The 22,020-nt window shown below is 49.2% G+C and overlaps 1 protein-coding gene across 2 annotated transcripts in view; it reads right to left on the bottom strand.

The window, feature by feature from the left end:
- The window catches only part of epha4l (eph receptor A4, like), a gene marked incomplete at its 5' end in the record, with an annotated part of 48,451 nt that overhangs the window by 18,853 nt on the left and 7,578 nt on the right, over window positions 1–22,020 (bottom strand). For both annotated transcript variants that reach the window (XM_079224707.1, XM_079224708.1), the window contains 2 exons: window positions 208–543; window positions 7,700–7,855. In XM_079224707.1, coding sequence (XP_079080833.1) covers window positions 208–543; window positions 7,700–7,855 — 492 coding nt within the window. The remainder of the gene's footprint in view (window positions 1–207; window positions 544–7,699; window positions 7,856–22,020) is intronic.

Below are 22,020 nucleotides of genomic sequence, written 5' to 3' on the forward strand. Positions count from 1 at the left end.
ACGGGGGTAAAATATATATTGGTATGTCAATATATCGGCCAATCGGCGTTGCCTTCTTCCAGCCAGATGGACATGACCCTTATGCATCACTCTGGTCCCTGATTGGACGCTGTTAGCCTTCTTTCATGTCAAAAATAAGACGATTGGATTCCTTCCCACCTAAAACCCGTCCTCTTTCCCTCATTGGACCGCCCCGCCCCTTCTTACCGGCCTGGTTGGTGGTGACGGTGACGGACACGGCCTGCTCCGGCCCGGGGCTCTGCGGCGAGACCCCGTTCACCGCCCACACCTCGAAGGTGTAGTTGGTGTGCGCCTGCAACTCGTTGATGGACACCCGCGTGCCCTTCAGGCTCAGCTGCTGCGGGCTGAAGTGGACGCCGTTGCCGCAGGGCTGGCAGCGCCGGCCGTCGGGCCCGCAGCGCTTGCACACCACGTTGTAGGTCAGGTCCTGGCGGCCGCCGCTGCTGAGGGGCGCGCTCCACTCCAGGTTCACCGAGGTCTCGTTCACGTTGGAGATGAGGTGGGCCGGCGCCGACGGAGGGCCTGCGGAGGGAGGGGAGAGGTGAAGAGGTTAGCGGCCGGTGGGCGTAGCAGGTAGAGAGTTACGGGGACAACAATAAGCATTTGGTGAATACGGCAAAGAAAGTCTCCAGATTCTTTCCACATAAAATACAAAAAAAACGTGTAATTGACTGTGTTGCCCTCAGCCGAGGATTCTTGAATTCCCCTTTAATGCCCTGTCCTCTACAGCGAGGGAGGATCCAGTTTCACCTCAGTGGATTCAGCGCTAACTGAAATCCAATCGGCCGCCAGCTTTCCTTCCCCCGCGTTCATATGTGGAATCAGCCGGGCGCCCGATCCCGCTGCTAACGGCGGGGCTTTATGGCACCCACTCAATAACTTTAGGCAAAGCTTGCGTTTGGACCCTGCTATTAGGTTCCCGCTTTGATGTTTTTATGTGAGGAGCAGCTCCACAGACACGTGACCCGACTCATGTCGGCCATATTGTAATGAATGTGTGTTTGTTGCGCTTCTTTCAAACAGAAGCGACGGTAATTGACTTAACTATCTCTCTCTCTCTTTCCCTCTGACTAATGAAGCGCATGCGAGCGGGCTGGGGGGATCGATGCCGGGTGAAATATGAAAGCTCGTCAGTCCACGGACGAATCATTTCACAACGGAAATTAATTATCAGTGTTATTTTTGGAGAGGCCGCGTGGCAATGAGCGATTTCATCAGGATGCATGAGCGCAGCCGAGGGGGGGACAGCATGTGTGTGTCGGAAATAAGTTGTGCTTTTGTTGCCGCATTTAATGGAGATGTGGAAGTGACATTTTTTCTTTTTGCCCCGTGATGCGTGCGTCTTCTTCACACAAACAACTATTTTGCTGTGTGTGCACGGTGCGTGCCGTAAAAGGAAGATGGAAAAGGACAGACGGGGAAGACAAACACCGTCTGTTCATCCAGGAAGCAGAAAGCTGCTGATTGGGATGGAAGGAAGGAGCGGGTCTGGATAGAAGGAGCGGGTCTGGATGGAGGGTCTGGATGGAGAGAGAGGGTCTAGATGGAGGGTCTGGATGGAGAGAGAGGGTCTAGATGGAGGGTCTGGATGGAAGGAGTGGGTCTAGATGGAGGGTCTAGATGGAGAGAGAGGGTCTAGATGGAAGGAGTGGGTCTGGATGGAGAGAGAGGGTCTGGATGGAAGGAGTGGGTCTGGATGGAAGGAGTGGGTCTAGATGGAGAGAGAGGGTCTGGATGCAAGGAGCGGGTCTGGATGGAGGAAGCAGGTCTGGATGGAGGGTCTGGGTGGAGGGTCTGGATGGAAGGAGCGGGTCTGGATGGAAGGAGTGGGTCTAGATGGAAGGAGTGGGTCTAGATGGAGGGTCTAGATGGAGAGAGAGGGTCTAGATGGAAGGAGTGGGTCTGGATGGAAGGAGTGGGTCTGGATGGAGAGAGTGGGTCTGGATGGAGGGTCTGGATGGAGAGAGTGGGTCTGGATGGAAGGAGTGGGTCTAGATGGAGAGAGAGGGTCTGGATGGAAGGAGTGGGTCTAGATGGAGAGAGAGAGGATCTAGATGGAAGGGGCGGGTCTGGATGGAGAGAGGGTCTAGATGGAAGGAGTGGGTCTAGATGGAGGGTCTGGATGGAAGGAGTGGGTCTGGACGGAGAGAGTGGGTCTGGATGGAAGGAGTGGGTCTAGATGGAGAGAGGGTCTAGATGGAAGGAGTGGGTCTAGATGGAGGGTCTGGATGGAAGGAGTGGGTCTGGACGGAGAGAGTGGGTCTGGATGGAAGGAGTGGGTCTAGATGGAGAGAGAGGGTCTGGATGGAGGGTCTGGATGGAAGGAGTGGGTCTGGATGGAAGGAGAGGGTCTGGATGGAGGGTCTGGATGGAGGGTCTAGATGGAGGGTCTGGATGGAGGGTCTGGATAGAGGGTCTGGATGGAGGGTCTGGATAGAGGGTCTGGATGGAGGGTCTGGATGGAGGGTCTGGATGGAGGGACGCGACAGAGACTGGATGCATGGCGGGTGTGCATGAGGTCTGTGAGACTTAAAGTGACCCAGAGGGTCACGATCACCACACAACAGCGTGAAGACGAGAGGACGCAGGGTGCACTGTGGGTAATATTAGCATCGCTTGACTTCCCCCCTCGCCAACCCGCAACCTTCGTTGAAAAACTATTAATAAATTCTCATTAAAAATGATGAGAAAGGCTCTGCCCCCCCACCACCCCTTCCTCCTCCGTACCCCATTTCCCCTCCCGCCGCTCTTCCCCCTCATTCTCTCCGTTTGCGCCCCAGACAATGGGAACTCGTTACAGAGGGGCTTTCTAAATGAAGGTGCCGGCGTGATAATAGAGCCTTTGTCAGCGCTAACCTGTGTGCTCCTTTCCAACACGTGTGAGATGCGCCATAAAGCGATTACTCAGCGGTTATCTGGACCCAGGGCGTCATAAACCCAACAGGGCGAAGGTAACAGGAATGTGTCCAATCAATGTCCGAGTGAGAGCACTCCTTGTTCTCCTCGCGGCGATGGAAAGATGGAGAAAATTAAATAAAAATGCCCTCCCAATTGAAGGGGTTTGTTATTCAGACACTAATAAAGGAGAGTTAGGGAATAAAAGCGACAGCGATAGCAGAGGATGTCGTATGTGTGCAGATTGTAAAAATAAAAATGAGTAATTTGTGATTTTGGGCTATACAAAATAAAGTGAATTGAATTGAATACAATTCTGGGAACTAACTTTGAAGCTAGAGCCAGACGGTTAGCTTAGCTTAGCATGAAGATTGAAAGCAGAGGAAAACATATATATATATATATATATATATATATATATATATATATATATATATATATCCTCCCTCATGCTAAGCTAATCGTCTCCACACAGCCACTTGTTGATCTTCGAATTCAAGCAAACACAAGTATTTCGAAATACTAAAGCAGTATTCCTCTCATGTTCTGAAGAAAATATACAAAGACACACACACACACACACACACACACACGCTCCTCGAGGATGATTATTGCTTGTTGCTACACCAAGAGTTGAAACGGCGCTGAGTAACTTTATGACTGTTTAAAGTCTGAAACACATTCCACCATATGGCCTCGCTGCATTCCACACACACACACACACACACACACACACACACACACACACACACACACACACACACACACACACACACACACACACAATCTACCTTTGGCTGTACCTGTCGCTCTCCCAGAATGCACCGGTGGGAGCGAGGGAGCGTGGGAGAGCCGTCAGCTGTGACTGACACTCGGTAATTAATTCTGGGAGAGAGAGAGAGCGAGCGAGCGGCAGGAAGTGTGTGTGTGTGTGTGTGTGTGGAGTGGTTCGTACCACGCCGGTGCTCCGTGGCCTTAAACTTCTCCTTGGCGGAAGGATTGAAAAAGTTGCCGATTTCGTTTTTCCCCCCTGTTAATTTAGGGCCTCGCAATTTGCTCCAAGGCCTTATTTCTTCCATCTCCCCCTTCTTTTAATCTGTCCTTCGCATTTTTACTCCCCTCCCATGCCTGCTCCCACTCTCCCCTCCTCCTCCCCTCTTCCTCCTTCATCCCCCCATCTCCTTCTGTCTTTTCCTATCAGTAATTGTTAGCCGAGTGTTGTGCAGGGGTCGAGCTACAGAGCGGGCTAAATTGGCCAGAACATTGAGGCCGCTATTACCGTCCGGCTGGGATTCATTCAGTCCCCCCCCCCCCCTCCTCCCTGACCTCCCTCCCCTCCGTTCCTCCCACTTCCTCCACCAAAACCGCCGCTAAGCAAACTGGGAAAAATCTGAGAAACCCATCAAGGGCCGACAGAAAACCCAAAATGGAGAACAGCCCCTCCTTTTAACCTGAACGCAGCGGAGCCGCCGGCTCCGTCTGTCCCTGGTCCTCATTACGGCCCTGTGGTGTGTGTGTGTGTGTGTGTGTGTGTGTGTATTTATAATCACCCACATGTATTCATGTGTTGCCTGTTTGGCTCTTATTTTATATACTAGCCTAAACTGTATGATTATGAATTGAATGAGCTGCTAATTGTGTTCAAGTGGGGACATTTTCTACCGAAAATGCCTTTATGAAAACTAAGTTAGTGCTGTGTGTTCTAGAAATATCTGCCTGTGAACTCTGTGGACTTATGCGCTAAAAGTTGACCGTTTCTTGTGGATCTTGCCAAGGATTGCCTGTGTGGCATTTAGCAAAGCAAAGAAGTCTAAAAGCAACAACTAACAGATGAAATAGACAGCGAGAGCAATGCAGGCAAGCCAGGAAACACAAAAGCGAGACGAGAAATATAAAAATAAACCACAAACAAAAGAGGTTACAGCTAAAGAAAATCTGTTTTTTTTTGTGGTATTTTGCCAGGATCCTCGGGCCGATTGATCCAAAAGCGTGGGAGGCGTGTCCCTTGTTTCTAATTTGATGAGAGCGTGCGTTTTCGAATCGGGAAAAACTTTATTCGCCGCTCAAAAAGAACAATTGCAGCAGACGGGCGCACATTACGCAACATCCAGTTTTTAATCATCGCCTTGCATCGCTAGACTCCCAGCTAACAGAGGGGGGGGGGTGGCGTTTCCCCCCACACACACACAGACCCAATTACCAGAGATGCTGGCTCTTTCCCAGCCTGACCTTCAGCAAGGCAAACTGGGGAACGACTTTTAAGGAGGTTTTATTTTTTATTTTTTTCCTTCATCTGTTCGTGAGTGTTTTGTTTTTTTGTTTAGAGAAAGAGAGTGAGAACAAGATGTGGAGGAGGAGGCATGTGTGAGTGACAGCTGTAATTACAGAGCACCAACATGTGGGTGAGAAGTACAAAAAATGATTGATATATATATATATATATATATATATATATAATGCACGAGGAAGGAAAACAGCAGACGACAGACGGGGTGAGAGCTCAAAGATCAACTGGTGACCGGCTGACGAGGCGGGTCAAAGGTCGCGAAGGGAGTCGGGCTAATGTTCAGTTCCTATCTGAGGAGTCGGGAACGCAGAGGAGCCGGCGTGGTGAGAGAAGCCAGTAATGAGCTGTGACAGCTGTTGCTCGCAGCCGCGACTCAAATGCCACACCGGCTAACGGGACAATAACGATGAGCTCCACAGTAAAAGTAGATGTGTTGGTGATATATATGAGGGGAGGCGTGTGACATGGTTGCAAGGCGAATGTGTTTTTTTGGACGGAAAACTACTTATTGTCAATGTTTGTGACGTTTTTATAGGTTTTATAAAATGAGCTCTTGTGACCTCTGGAATGATCACTGAGACATGGGACATTCAGAGGATATATTGGTACATTTAGTATATTGGTACATTGGTATATTGGTTCTTTTGTACATTTGTATATTGGTATAGTGATACTGGTATATTTGTATATTGGTACATTGGTATATTGCTACATTGTTATATTGGTAAATTGACATATTGGTTCATTGATATATTGGTATATTATTATATTGGTACATTGGTATATTGGTACATTTATATATTGGTACATTGGTATATTGGTACATTGGTATATTGGTATATTGGTAAATTGGTATATTGGTTCATTGGTAAATTGATATATTGGTTCATTGGTATATTGGTACATTGATATATTGGTTAATTGATATATTGGTACATTGGTATATTGGTATATTGGTACATTGGTATATTGGTACATTGGTATATTGGTATATTGATATATTGGTACATTGGTATATTGATACATTGGTATATTGATATATTGGTACATTGGTATATTGATACATTGGTATATTGGTATATTGGTACATTGGTATATTGGTATATTGGTAAATTGATATATTGGTAAATTGATATATTGGTGCATTGGTATATTGGTATATTGGTATAGTGATACATTGGTATATTGGTAAATTGATATATTGGTACATTGATATATTGGTACATTTGGTATATTGTACATTTGGTATATTAGTATATTGGTACATTGGTATATTAGTATATTGGTATATTGCTACATTGGTATATTGTTTAGTGACAAGAACGTCTATCATAATTCTTGATCGTGAAAACAATCCCACGGTGGAACATCGTTTGTGACGTTGCATCGATGCCGTGCAGCCGGGGAAGGGATTCAGTTTTTTTCTCTTTTGTTGCCGAGGAGGGGTCCGGCTACTCGTCAGACTCAATAAACTGTTACACCGGGTGATGAATCCACGGGAACTTGACAGATCATTCGGGCCGAAATGCGAGCCAACTCTGAGCTAAGCAACTTAACAGATGTTCCGGCGGTTCAAGTTGCTTTACGACACGTACTCACTCGTACACAAAGGTCTGTCACGTGAAGTGTGTGCGCTCGTATTATTTCCCTGGGCTTTGTGTTTTATGTGCCTTTTTCTTTTTCCCTCTTTTTGTGTATATCTCTACAAGTGTGAACTCCCAGTTCTGTGACTCAGAGACGGAAACAGGCCAATGTATCATTAGGCAGCAGGATTGTTAAAAACAATATTTGCCATCGCAGGCGTGCGGCTCATCCGGAGTGAACAAAGTGCAGGCAAACACTGAGAAATGAAAAGCTCTTCCTTCAGCTGAATGCATTGCCGTATTTAGTCGCCTCCTCTTTCTCCGTGGCACCTTACCCTCTTCCTCTATCGCGCCTTATTAATTCCCTCCCTACATCCCCAGCTTTTCCGTCTGTGCCCTTGTTTTTTCCATCTTTTTCCGTCTCCTCCCCGCGTCTCCGCTAACTACCTTGTCTCTATTTGTCTTTCCGCGTCGCTCTCGCCCTCCTCCGTTGTTTCGCCCGCCTCTCTGCGGAGGACTGGATCTGGGATGCAGCGGTTTACACCCTCATTAGTTCTCTGTCACCGTGACTGATCACTAAGTACCACCTGGAACCAAAAGACTCCTATTAAACCAGCAGCCGCCTGCGTTATGTGTGTGTGTGTGTGTGTGTGTGTGTGTGTGTGTGCAGAAAGGCTGTCGCTGTGTGTTGAGGATGGGGGGGAGTAATTCAGCTTGACATTGCGAAATAGAGAGAGAGAATCCATGACCGTGTTAAGGCAAAAGCAATCACTCTGTGTGTGTATGTGTGTGTTTGTGTTACAGTTACAGTCGCATGCTTGAACAAATATCTCATCTCCCAGCTTCTTCCTCAGACACAGCTGTGTCTCCTTCCCTTTATGCATCACCAAAGGTGCTACTCGGGTGTACTTACGGGTGCAGGGCATGGAGGCCGGGTCCGTTTCGGAGCGGAAGTACCCCTTGTCGCAGACGCAGGAGGTGGATCCCTCCCGGACGGAGTAGCTGTGGAGCGGACACTTGGCGCAGGAGCCGTCGGTGGCCAGAGCGCGGAAGTAACCGATCTTACAGGCTGAAAGATAACAAGGACAAAGAGGGGTTAGATTGTGATGCCAGGGTGAAATACGATACATGTATATATACGTTCGGCTCTTTTAGTCAGGAGAGGAAGGTCCTAGAAACGAAAGGGATGAGACAATTCCAGACAATATCAATTAAATATTGGGTATCAATTCTCGATACGCAATTCTATACCACGGTGAGAATCCAACACAAAGCCATGAAAGCCACGTACTTCAACACACACTTCTTTACTGAATAGCGCCTGAACGCATCACATTGTAACTCAATGTAACCTCCGTTCATGTTCAGTGTTGGCCCCTTGATTTAGCCGATTTAGATGTAGTGCTGCTAACGCTACCTGAGCGGCTAGCGTTAACTAGCTCCCCTCCTTTCCACATGGATTGGTTGTTCACACGGGAAACCCTTCTATCATCCAGTACCTGCACTACCTGCGGAAAAAACAAGTACCTTCGCATTTTGAGAACTTTTGGCCTTGGACCTTGGTCGCTGAGGGTCTGGTCTTGAGACATCCCTACTTCTAGGAACCATGAAGGTCTGTGCAATCCATCCAACAGATATGTATTGGTTGTTCACAATGGAGCATGACCAGGGAACCCTTCTATCATCCAGTACCTGTGCTACCTGCGGAAAAAACAAGTACCGTCGCATTTTGAGAACCTTTGGCATTGGACCTTGGTCCCAGAGGGTCTGGTGTCGAGACATCCCTACTTCTAGGAACCATGAAGGTCTGTGCAATCCATCCGACAGATATTTAGGTCAAGTTGACGACATTGCCATCTCCGAATAAAAAAATACCCCCCCTGTGATCAATTTGGAAGCCACACCCAGAATCCGTAGGTTAGAGGCGGTCTCTGGTTTCTGGCCCGTTGCCATGTCATTGCACTCGACATGAAACAGAACTTTCAGATCTCGGCCATTTTCACCCAATTAGCAACAGGAAAAACAACGTGTTGCCCCGAGGCTCCTAATTCTCTACCTCCTTTGTCTTCATTTTCCATCTTCAGTGCTCTCTCTCTCTCTCTCCTTTCTCCTATCTCCTTTCTCACGAACCTGCATTCTATTATCGAAAACAGCCGAACAGGACTGAAGGGCGCTATTTCCTTTCGTCAAAAAAAAGAGAGAGGATCAAATAACCGCCGCTTGTCTTTCTCACAAATTTAAGCTATGCTCAATTGGCAAAGACTTGGGACCCGCAATGAAACCAGAGCCGTTGGCATTTCAGGACCATTTAACAAACAAATGCCACCACACTTGGCACACCAGGAGCTGTGTCACTCTCACACACACACATACACACACACACACACACACACACACACACACACCTCAGTCTGAAATGGTAACCTAAGTGACACTTCTCCCTACTTTTTGGCGACAGTGCTCGCCTTTCCTTTGAGTGACAGTTTGATTGGAGGGCTCGTGTTTCAAGGAGTTTCTCCCCTCGCCTATCGGTTCCTGTGACGGCCGGGTGGAAGCCTCGCCTACGCCGGGGTTGTGTTTCGCCCTCTGAGCGCTGAACCGGGGCGAGCGGGACAAAAGAGCAATTCTCCAGGAGGTGCGGCGCAGACAGCCGCGACACCGATTGGACCAAATAAGCTGTCAGTCAACGGAGGGCCTCCGTGTTGCCCGGCAGAGGGCGGCGAGCGGTATGGGGTCTGGGGTTCTGGTGGAGTGTGTGCGTGTGTGTGTGTGTGTGTGTCTCGTTATGATGAAAAGACCCATCGGAGACAGATGGGAGAATTTATACCCAATATAAATCAGATAATTACACACTTACATAGTCTGCAGGGGTAAAGAGTGTCTCACACACACACACACACACACACACACACACACACACACACACACACAGCCCAGATCTATAAAGTGCATCTGAAAGGCATGTCATAAATACATCAGGGGATGCTTTATACCAAAGAACAGTCGCGTAAACAAACTCCCACATGTGTTCACCGCACTAAACGCCCTAAACGCCCTAAACGCACTAAACGTCTGCACCGCGGCGAGGAGGAAGTCCAACTAAAACACACATTGCATCAAACCACCCGACATTCTCGCACATAGAGAAAGAATCCACAACCTCCCCCTAACATACGGGGGAAATCCCTCTTGGGGGCTCCCGCAGCCGCCCTCCCACTGGCTGCTGGATTGGGCCGGCGTGGCGTTAGCCGGGTTCGGGCTCGCCGCTACCTGCTGAGCCATTCTTGGCCCATTCCCACTCACTCAATCAGGCCTAAATCCTTGCCGCTTCACTCGCCGACGCTAAGCTAAGGGTCTCTTTGATTGCGGCCCTGCAGGGGAGCGCCAAGCCTCCGCTTCTTTTTGCAGAAAAGAAAAGAAGAAGGTGGGGAGGGATTAGTCGGGGAGGCACTTTGTGTTATCTCTCTATCTTTAAAGCAATCCTTCTCATCACCGGAAGACAGGAGGACACTGGGGGTTTGTGGGTATTGTTTTTGGGAAGTGACCGCTTCAGGTGACGAAACGCAAAAGTTGCTGTTAGAGGTTTTCTTTCTTTCTGCGAGTGCGCTGACCGGGAAAGAGTCCCGGGTTGAGAGCGAGGTCAAGCAGCTGTCTGAGACCGATGAGCCCTCGCTACAAGCCGAAGGGAGAGTTAATTGAGTCCCATGCTTCACAGCCTTTTGGGTCTGAGCCTCTTTAAAAAGAGCGGGCTACCTCAAACTGTGCACGCTTGATGAGTTTTCCCCTTATTAAGCTGTCCCGGAGTGACCCTCTCCCCTCCACCCCCCCCATGGGGCTGTCCCAGAATCCTTTGCCAAACTCCAAATCCCCACTCACGCTTGAGCGTCTTCATCTGCGTTTCTTTTTAAACAGAAAACGCGACGTCAATATTTTGAGGCCTTGTTTATAGCAGCGACTGCCCCGCAGGAACGCAGCGCGGAGGGGGAAAGAGAGGTCGATATCAGAGGAAAGCTGGAGAGTTTGCTTCCTATTAGGAGTGTGTGTGTGTGTGTGTAGTGTAGTGTGTGTGTGTGTGTGAGAGAGAGAGGGAAGAGACCGCAGTAGTGGGTGGTCCGAGAGACCGTGGCTTCAGAGAGGAATCTCCCTTAAGACGCACTGGATTTATCACTGTCCGTGGCCAACACACTCACTCACACACACACACACAGACGCAAATACAGACACACATGTATTTAGTTTTTATGGGATGTGAGCGAAGAAAGCCCTCATCATATCCTCTCATGCAGCCCTCGGATGTCTAACCCAATTTTTCCACACCATCTTTTTCATACTGTCTCATACTGTTTTTTTCTCCCACCGACTCGGCCTCTCTCTCTCTCTCTCTCTCTCTCTCTCTCTCTCTCTCTCTCTCTCTCCCCCCTGCTCTCCTCGGCAGGCCTCCTTTCAGACAGAGAGGGGTTTGTCAGGTGCCAAATCCCTGAGCTGAGAGATCAAAGGCAGACAAAGAGACTGGTGACTTACTGTTCTATTCTGGAAAGGCAAAAAAAAAAATGGAATCCCTCATAGACCGGGGACATCGCATTCTTCGCCTCCTTTTCTCCCCCAGCAGCTCTTTCACTCATTCAATCCTCCTCCTCTGGCTTTAGTCCTCACCCCCCTCACCCAACCTTTTGTCAGCCCCCCCCCCCTCCCATCCACATCCCTGTTGTCTCTAAGCCGAGGCACGTTTGGTAGTGTGGAAGGGAGAGGGATGTGGAAGTAAATGAGTATTTTTGTCTGAAATGGTCGCGCCGCGTGATGGGTGGGGTGGTGGGGTGCTGGGGTGCTGGGGGGTTCTGTTCAAGACGAGATCGTCGCTGCAGCCATCTGCAATGTGAGCGCAACAAAAGCTAATGATGCAATGATCGCCGCCCCCACGTGAGCCGACTGAAAACTGTGGCAACAACCTACACGCCCGGCCCAAATAAAAACCTACCCACCCACACACACACACACTGCAGCCCACCTTGAGTGACCCCCGCAAGCAAGGCCCGATATATCAGGCGAGCCTACGCAACAAAGTCCAATCCACCGAGGACTGAGAGCATGAGACCAAACTTGCGCAACAAAAAAAACCTCCAGGAATATAACACCCAGCGCACGGCGCATAATAACTAGGCCTGCCCAGGCAGAACAATCGGCCCTCTTATAATACAAAAAAATAGAGAGGAGAATTAAGTTCAAGCGTCGCCTTTTTCCTCTCCTTTCAAGCCGGCGCTTTATCTTCTTCGGGTGATGAAAACTCGCTCGCTCTTCTTTAGTCATAACAGACAGACAGCGCTCTTCAGAGGCGTCTTCAACAAAGCCGCTCTTTCACAGAAGCAGGCGATCGGCTTTCAGAGACCCCGAGGGCGAGGAGGGCTCCTCTCCTCCTGCTGCACCTTCAGGAGCCAGACCCCGCCCTCCTGAAAGAGCACCCTGCGCCTTTTGTGTCTCATTTCAAAAGTCTCGGATGCATATAATCCGAGCGTCCGCGTCAATCCACCTGAGCCGCTAGCCGGGCTAGCTAGCCGCTGACCGTTAGCATCTGTCGCTGGACCAGCAGGAGAGCGGAGCAGGTTAACTCATTAATTCCCGGCACCGTCGGGGGTTATTAATTACCTCCGGCCCTGGAGGCGACACGCAGCCACACGGCCGGCGGGAACCCGTCGTGAGCGTGATGGATGAGGGACACCCGGCCCGCGAAGCTGATCACCGTGATTGATGACGAACACTCGTCACACATCTTGACCTTGACCTGAGGAGGAGGAGGAGGAGGGAAAGGTCCCACACTCCTGGTGTCGTACTAAAAAACAGCCCAAAGAAGCCGGGGAGTGACATCTGGGTTTGACGAGCCCATTTGGTGTTAACGAAGGCCAAAGAACGAAAGCCAGAGGAGGCTAACGAGGTGAAGAACGTCAGCGAGCGGCGGCCGGCGCCAGCGGGGGGACGCGAGGGTTTGCCAGCGGTTTGTCTGTCAAAGGCATCGGGGTGATTTATAACTGTGTTTTCAGCGGAGCCGATCCATCACGCGACGAGAGCCGACCCGCGACACCGCCCTAATTAAAATGTCTGTACCTGACACAGAAGAGCAGCGGCCAACAGGAGCGCGGACGTGAGCGAAAGACGTCGTAAAAATGAAAGATTGCTGCAGAAATGCAACACGGGAGCGCCGAGCTGTTGCTTTAAAAAACATTTTAAAGTCGCCAAAATACTTCCTCAACAGCAGAAATGTGCTAATTTACAACATTCCTTGTTTATAACAGACTGATTGTGTGTAAAACCTCTTTGCAGAATTTTTTTCTGCAATGTATATTTGCTAAGAATGCACCGATATTGTTGCTGTAACAGAAATATTGTTTTGGAGACTTCCTGGAGACCACGGCCTCCACGTTCTTATTGACACGTAGGCCGCCCTAATTCCTCTAACTCGGCCTTAAAAAAGGAATATTAGTACAATGGTTATATCGCACGAATCTAAAGGATCCCGCCCAGTGGCTCCAGAATGAACACGACCCCTCCTTTAAAAAAAAAAGAAAGAAAGTGAGACCAGGGTTCGATAATCGTAAAAAGATGGACGGCGGTACCGGCAGCAGACACATCCATCTTTGTCTGGCCAAACACTGTCTAACTTGTGGAGGTAAATAAAGGTGGAGACCACTCAGATTCCACTTCTGCAGCGCTGCCAGGTCCGGAGGGGAGGGGGGGGGGGGAGGGGGGGTCCGGGCACGCCGCCAAACCCACCAGGACCTTTTGTGACCTGAGATTGGCACAGCCGGCGGGTAATGGACTATAATTCTCGGCAAACAAGACAGAGATAGATATATATTTATTCATCTATCTATACAAGCCTCCAACCCGTCCTGCAGCCTCTCAGGTGCACGCACACAAAGCCCTTAAAAGGCCCTCCGGACGACACAGATGCACTTTTCAAAAAGCATGTGTGTGTGTAGGAAACACACGAGAAGAGACGAGCGCACAGAAACCGGCTTTGTGTGCGAGCGCAGGGACGTAAACAAAAGAGGTAAACAGACTCAAGTCGAGGTATTGTCTTGGTCCAATTTCCCCAAAGTCTCCTGGGGCTCCGGTCTCATGTTGGACACATGTGTGTGTGTGTGTGTGTGTGTTTTCCTGACATTGTTTACGATGAAAAGAGCTGCATTTCAATTCAATTATGAAAAAAATGAATAAAAAAAGAGGCAGAGGGATGAGGGAGTATGCTAATGGCACGCAGCGCTAAACAAAAGGGGGCGGAGCCGAGCTATCCGACTGGCCGCGAGTCGAGGAGAATGGGACAGGAAGAGGGAGGACGTGTGAGGGGGAAAACACACACAAACACACACAAACACACACTAAGAATAGGTGAGGAGGAAGAGGAAGCGATAGGGAAGCGGTCCCACTGGGGCCGCCGATCCAATTCTGTAAACAAGTGCAAAAAAAAAACACGCGTCAAACGCATGACAGATCGCTGGAAAAACTCCCCACAATGCAACTGCGCTGACAGTACAATAGTTTTTAATGTCCTTCATTGTATGTGTTCACATTCTGGAGCTGGGCAGTAAATCCATATATTATCAATAGCATGTGAGGTTTGGTTATTGTGATTTAAGGCAAGCGAATGATATCATTTGACAAATTTAACAGGGAATTTTTCAAATTATGACCAAAGCACAGAGATAAAAGGTTTCAAATGTCGATAATTGTTGCAGAAAACAGCAACAATAAGCGAGTTGTGTGAACTAATACGAGCAAATCATTATTTTTATACATCAATTTTAAGCATAATATATTCTCTTGTTGCCTCATTTTCATTAATAATACTAAGCTGTCTGGGTGATCAGACTCGGTGCATTGATATCTATTGAATCTTGTGATACGAGTACATTTGGGTGCAATTATAACGACCATAATTGGATAATTTGGGTTTATTATCCGGCTCTGAAAGGCCTCTCAGTGTTCCCACTCGCTCTGCTTTCCACAGGTGTGTGACCTCAGGTGGAATGATGTCATTAACCACAAAGCCGTATCGCATAAACCTGAAAGTGAAAGAAACAAACCGTGACTTCCATATCACATATCCCAGATTAATAAAAATACAAAAATGGGGACGCAAGCGCCTACAGATGAGGGGTTTTTCCAGAAGATAAAACAACCGCAAAATGACAAGGAGCGCCCTCAAACACAGAAAAACTTTAAATACCGAGTAGTCTGTGGTCTCGGGGGCGGGATTACCGGCGGCCTCGCCAGTTCCTCGGAGGCGGCTTGGCGGGTTATGAGGAGAGGTCGGAAAAGGGTCGACTGGCGGGTGAGAAGAAAGGTATTTTTAGGTTGTTTGCTTAGGTAATCTACGTGTAGCTCCCAGACGACAGCCTGTCTGGGGCCTCAAAGCACCTTCTATTGTGTGTGTGTGTGTGTGTGTGTGGGAATACATGCAGTTATATATATATATATATATGTGTGTGTGTGTGTGTGTGTGTGTGTGTGTGTGTGTCAGGGCACATAAAAACGTTCCCGGGTCAGTAGCTCTTCAACAGCTCATGTCGGCCCAATGACACGTCTGCCGCTCTCCGCTTTGCCTGTCACTTCTTCACCTTTGACCTCTTCTGGAGTCACTCAGGCCTCTCCAGACCACTTTCCCCTCCTCTCTCTCTCTCTCTCTCTCTCTCTCTCAAAACAGGATCGAGGTCATTGCTGTCGTGGAAGCGATACCCTCCCTCCCCCCCATCTGACTCGAAACCGTGTCGGCTCCTGTTCGCACGGTACTTTGCGTGGCGACGAGTGTGTGCGCGCATTCCAAAGTTTGTAACATATACGCGTCCGCAAACTTTGCAGCCGGGTGCATGCGTTGGCCTCCGTAACCCCGGTGGCTCGTCGGACCTGTCCCTGCCTGCGGGGCGTAACGGGAGCTTAGCTCGGGGGTTAATGGCCGCCGCTTAGACAGGGGTGACTCTGCTAATGTGTAACGTTTTAGCCGTTAGCTTTTGAAGAAAAGTGTGCAGCAAAAGTGCGACTCCAGTTTCGGGTGATTATTTTTTTCCGAATTTCTCGGCCTCGTGTCTGCTGCTCTCTTCCTGCCTTTTTCTTTTTCTTCTTCCGTTATCTCTGCTCATCTCTTTGGGCCCTTCCACCACTCGCGCTTGGCAGCTTTCGTCGGGTGATTTCGAAGCCAAAAAATGTGTTCGCGACTTCCTTCATTCTCTGCCAAAGTTGTGTCTTTACACAAGCGAGCACAAAGGGCTCCGAATCGGGGCCGACACCGAGTTCCTTCCTTCGTTTAAATCCCTTCAGCTCTGTAAGATTATCCAGAGTAATGGGCCGTGCGCTCCATATACATAGAGGGACTATTCCTCCACGGTAGAAAGTAGTTCCCATGAAAACAGCTCAACGTCAGGTGGGATAAACCCGACAATACGCACAGGTAGCGATATTGACAGTAATGTGAACCGCAGCCGGCGGAGGTCGCGACACGACCACGCCGGGCTTGTTCAAAGAGCGATCACCGTCTGTCCCCGTAGCCCCCCTCCCCCCCCCCTGCTTCACCTTTCACACCTCGAGCCATTTATCAGGGCCTCTAGACAGGAGTCAATTCATCTCGCCTTCACTCTACACACACACACACACACAGCCTCCGTTCACACACATTCTAATCACTCTCTCCTATCCGTCTTCCTCTGTTTTCTCCTGTTCCGTCTTCCTCTCACATTCCTCCGGCGGTGTGAGCCTTCAAGGGAGAGAGTGTCTCTTTTTTTTTTTTTTTCTCTGCTCCCCTTCCAGCAGTATTTGACAGCTCGCTGCAGATCAGAGCAGATCAAGGCTCCTAATCCCACAGACGTGCCCCGCCGTGGACACACCTCCGCCTATCGGGACCTCCACATCCCCCAAATTGCATCTCGGCTCTCCCGCGGAGAGCTAGCGCCTCACAGGCGACCCCGCGGCGTGCTCGATGTCGCCGTGCATGTGTGCGTTCGCGACCCGACCTTAAAAAAGTGTGATATCACTGTGATATCACGTGTGTTAAATAGGAAGCTGGAGCCAGCAGACGGTTAGCTTAGCTTAGCATTAAGACTGCAAACAGGGGGATTAGCTCGCCTGGCCCTGTTTAAAGGTCACGATATCTGCCGACCTGCAGCTCCAGTGTTTTATCTCTTCTTTCTTTCAATTTGTTCAAAACTGAACTGTGAAAACGTCAAGTTGTGTTTTTTTGCGGACTACTTCCTGGAGGAGCAACGCTCTGTAGACATTCAAACACGATATGCTCCATGTTCCTCGGCATGGAAACTCCTTGATAATTCAAATATATAAGGTTCAAGCCGTGGTCTTTAGTTTCGGGCACCGCGGATAGGTCTCAATACTATAATTCCCATGAGCCTCAGCCTTTGTTGCTGCAGAGAACAGTGGTTGCAAAATACAAATACAACTATGAAGCATTTACAAATTCCGTTGCAGGATTCATTAAAAACTGACCCAGAAAACCGCCTGAATATATCTCAAAGCTTTAGCTTCTTAGCATTAGCGGCTAACGCATCAGAGCCGTAAGCTCACGTGATTGGGTGTTCCTCATCTAAAGCTCGTAGTTGACATACATTGTCCCTACAACCCCCCAAATCACCGAGTCAGCTATTTTCTAATGCATCTGTTCATCTTCTGCGGTGACGATCCACACGGCGGTCGCTTGATAGCCGTTGAAGTGCTTCCAAATGCTGTCATGCAGGTAATGAAACGGGACTCAAGTACCTCCTCCCACTCCGCAACTCAATTGCATCGACAGATGTTGTCCACGAAAAAGAGATGCCTGTGTTCCTTATCTTCTTCCTACATGCAAATCACACATTCAAAGTGTGTGTGTGTGTTTTTTCCAGGGAGAATGAGCCAGTGTGCCACCGTGATGAGAAAAGGGGGAGATTAAAATGGGCACTGCGTCCAGTCTCGGGGGCGCATCAGATTACACAGCGGCCCTTTTATCGCGAGGCCCTTTTTTAGTTGTTGTCATAACCCCATAACTGATTGCCACGGAGCAGCCTTTGATTCGGCCGCTGAACCCTGCGCCCCCCTGAGAAGCAAAGAAAAGAAAAAGGATGAGGAGGAGGAGGGAGCAGGAAACGACCACCTACTATCTCCCTGCCGGGATGGAGGGAGCTTAAGATCGAAATCAGCAGAGAGTGGGAGAGATAAAGCTTTTCCAAGGTGTTTCGCAATCAGACCGCCATTGTCGGATACTTGGCCGGTCCATCTGCGGGCTCAGATGGCGCAACCCGATTGGAGCGTTTATGATACGGCATGCGATACGTCAGCCGCTACAGATGCAGGGGATACATATTGGACGGGTAATAGTTCAGACACACACACACACACACACACACACGATCAGTAACACATTGCCCCCGATCAAAGGGATTTCCGTGAACCGACAGATGAAGTGTAGAAAAAGAGCACGTTTGCCAGACTGGAACTAAATCTCTTTCCACTTCACTTCCCCTCCATGTTTTGTTGTCTCTCTCTCTCTCTCTACCTCCTCTCTGCCTCCTCATCTCCATCTCCTCTTCTTGGCGAGAGAGGTCTGTTCTCCCTCTCTGTCAGCACAAAGAAGGTGGCAGAGGCCCTCTCTCTTTCCCTTTCATAACCTCTCTCTTGATCTGTCCACTTCTCCTTCTGTCCGTCTTTCTCTGCCTATACATCCGTCCATCTCTCTTCACTGCCTCTCTCCTCTCTGTCCGTCACCCGAAGAGGGGAGAAAACAGGAGGGGGGGAGGAGGGGGGGGAGAACATTTTGAAGTGAGCAGAAGAGAAAGAGAGGGGGCAAGAGAGCAAGAGGGAGAGTGTGCAGGAGCGCAGGAGAAAATGGAGGGAGAAGGAGGGAAACAGCCGGAGGAATGGGGGAACGTCGGCGATGGGGAGAAAGAGTCGGGAGGAGGGGGTGAGAGGACTGCAGGGTTGTGTTGGTAGAGAGCTGGGTATTGATTCAGGGCCTTTTGACATGCTAATGTGCTTGCTGACTGCTTTAATCGCTCCCTCTTCCCATCGCGGGCTTCAAAGAGAGGATGCTTTTCAAAAAGAGGAGAGGAGACATTTTATCATCTTTTTAAACCCCCTTTTTGACACTTCCTATATATACGTTCCTTACGTTGACGATGTCAGCATAGAAGAAATACTCCAAGCTGCCCGATCGTCTCCGATTTGAACGGTTTTGGCATTTTTAAGATAAACCGAAGAACCACATCTTCCCTTATGGGTTGAACAAAAAACACATTTTCAAGCTATGTGTCGACCATCTTCACATTTTTGGATACACGTGGCTTTCATAAGACAGTGATACAATGATTGTATGCACGCTGTGTGTCGCCAAGAAAACGTTGAAACGTCTTTGTTTTCCCACTCAGTCAGAGCCGATGACGCAACATGTTACTTTAACACAAACCATGACCTTTATTCTTCTTCTTTTTACTGGTTTTCTTGCCTAAACTCAACCGATCGCTTCACACCGTGAACCATGTGGCTGCAAGGCGGAGATTAAACTTACTGCAGAACAGTTAGATGTCATCAGCATATTGTTTGATCTCATGTCCAGGACTGGAAATCTTATTTTGGGATGATTCTACTCATTTCCTCATGAACACTGAGCTCCAGAGGAACCCCTCAAAGGAGCTGGATCCAGCTTTAACACTCGTAAAGGGAGATAAATTACTTAAAGATGGATATTCCTGGCCGCTATAGCGCCGCAGCTATCGAGGCCCCCGGGGGTTCATGCTCCATCGCTAGTGGCTTCCTGCCCCGGACAGGGCAAGGAGAGAGAGAGAGAGAGAGAGAGAGAGAGAGAGAGAGAGGTGATGAGTGTGGAGAACTGCAAAGGGAACCAACACAGGCAGAACGGCAGCCCGAGCAGGAAAAACATTTCAGCACCTCAGCTAATGACGGCTGAATTACCCCCGACCCTCCTCCCTCCTCCATGCAGCCATGAGAGGATTTGTGTGTGTTGAGAGGACTTTTTTTTTCCCCTTCATCATTTTAAGAGCTAAATAAGAATAGAATATATGTATTTTTCTTTACGCTTAACGACAGTATTTAAGCAGGAAGGGGAAGGCGGCGTCGTGAGACATTTTGTCCTCTCGCTGGTAATAGATTTCTCGACTCTATTCAGAAAGCACAAAATGAGCCTCTCTGGTGGCAGCGAGAGTGATGAGTACATTCACCTCCATTCTGCTGCTGCGCGGTGTGTGTGTGTGTGTGTGTGTGTGCTAACACATACTAAAGCATCCGTGCGCCTGCTTTACATATTTATGAATGCTTAAGATGTCCTCTTTTTTTTTTACATGCAGTTGTGTGCCTGGATTTTTCTAATAGTTTGTATAAGTGTGTGTGCACATAGTGGTTCCTGCCGTCTAACACGTCCTTCCCTGTGTGTCTGGATGCTGTTTTTCCTCTTTTTTTATTAGTCAGGTTTGTGTCTATACACTGTGTGTGTGTGTCTGTGGGAACAATGATCGGCGGTGATGTTCATGTGTGCTGCTGCCACCCTCCCCGACAGTGAAGGTAATCTCATTATTCAGCCCACTTCCTGCCGCTGCCACCAGAGACAGGATGACGAACACTAACCACCTCACGGCCGCAGCAGAGAAAGGAGAAGGAGAGAGGGAGGAGAGAGGGAGGAGAGGAGAGGTTGCAGAAACTCAGCGGAAAAATGGAGGGAGATGAAAAGAGGTATATGAAGAGAGAAAAGCTCATAAAAAGCCATTAAAGCAACAGGAAATGTTAAGAGACAGAAGACATGGACAGGGGAATAAACAAGCAAGCTATACCAAGCTGGCCAAGAAGAGGATGCAGTACTTCATTTGAGTGTATGCAAAAGATGAAGAGGAGGAGGAGGAGGAGGAGGAGGAAGAGCAAGGGGACTGAGTCTGTGTGTTTAAAGCCATCGGGGACCGGCGGGCTAAATAGAATTACGTGGTGAATTTAGAATGATGCTCCCAAGCGCATATTTAACACTGTCAACAGAGAGGGGGGGAGAATGGAAGACCCAGATACACACACACACACACACACACACACACACACACACACACACACACACACACACACACAATGAGTGACACACTGGGGAGAGAAACTTCATCCCCAAAACCTCTTAATCCAATATGAATGAGAGTTTCCAGTTTGCCAAAGACTGCTGGGAATAGAGAGGGTGGCTGATGGAGGGGGGAGGAAGGGGGAGTGTCAGGTGAGAAAATACTCCGCTCACACACTGACATCACCTTCGGGCCCGAAGCCACACACACACACACACACACACACACACACACACACACAGGTTTAGAGGGAACACACAAAGTGGTGAAAAGGAAGGTTAAGATTCCAGCATTTATCTAAAAAGTCCATCAGAACTTTATTGAAGAGTGTGTGTGTGTGTGTTTGTGTGTGTGTGTGTGTGTGTGTGTGTGTGTGTGTGTGTGTGTGTGTGTGTGTGTGTGTGTGTGTGTGTGTGTGTGTGTGGTGATGGTCAACAGCTCTCTGACATTCTTCAGTGTGAAAAGTGTCTGTCGCCTTCACGCCTCAGCCAGGCTCTATCCTCACCCGACACACACACCAACAAATATAATGGTGAAGGAAACACACACACACACACACACACACACACACACACACACACACACACACACACACACACACACACACACATCTTTGCTCCCGGTTGATGTGATTCTCATTCTCCCATAATGACGTACGTAGTTCTCACTAATCCCCTCCACCAGATGAGGAGCGAGGGGACTCCCTGACCCCCAACCTTCAACAACAGAGCGAGTGGGGGGAAGGTGGTTAACAGGGAAAAGGGATCCCAAATGCAAACAGGCAGAGTCCCCCCTCTCCTTAGATCAGGGGGCCCCCCTTTGGCCCTCAGAGCCCTGGCTTGGCCCCCCCGGGTGAACACGCTGGCCACCCTTGGCCCACCTCGAGCACACACACACATGCGCCCCCCTCCCCGTCCGCCACAGCTGTCAAAACCCTGACGTCTTAATCAATCCTGGATCCGCGGCCTTGTCGGACGCAGCGCTAAGATTGATGCAGAAGGGGACGACCCCTGACCTCTGCCAGGGGTGGAGAATACAAGTCTAACCCGAACCCCATCAGGCCCCCCCGTCCACCCCGGTCCCGCCAAACATTGCCAGCCTCAGTCGGCTCCGCTGCTGCCCCAAACAATGATGGAGGAGAAGCCCATTCATCCTG

Source organism: Taurulus bubalis (genome assembly GCF_910589615.1).
Source record: "Taurulus bubalis genome assembly, chromosome: 10".
Lineage (NCBI taxonomy): Eukaryota > Metazoa > Chordata > Actinopteri > Perciformes > Cottidae > Taurulus > Taurulus bubalis.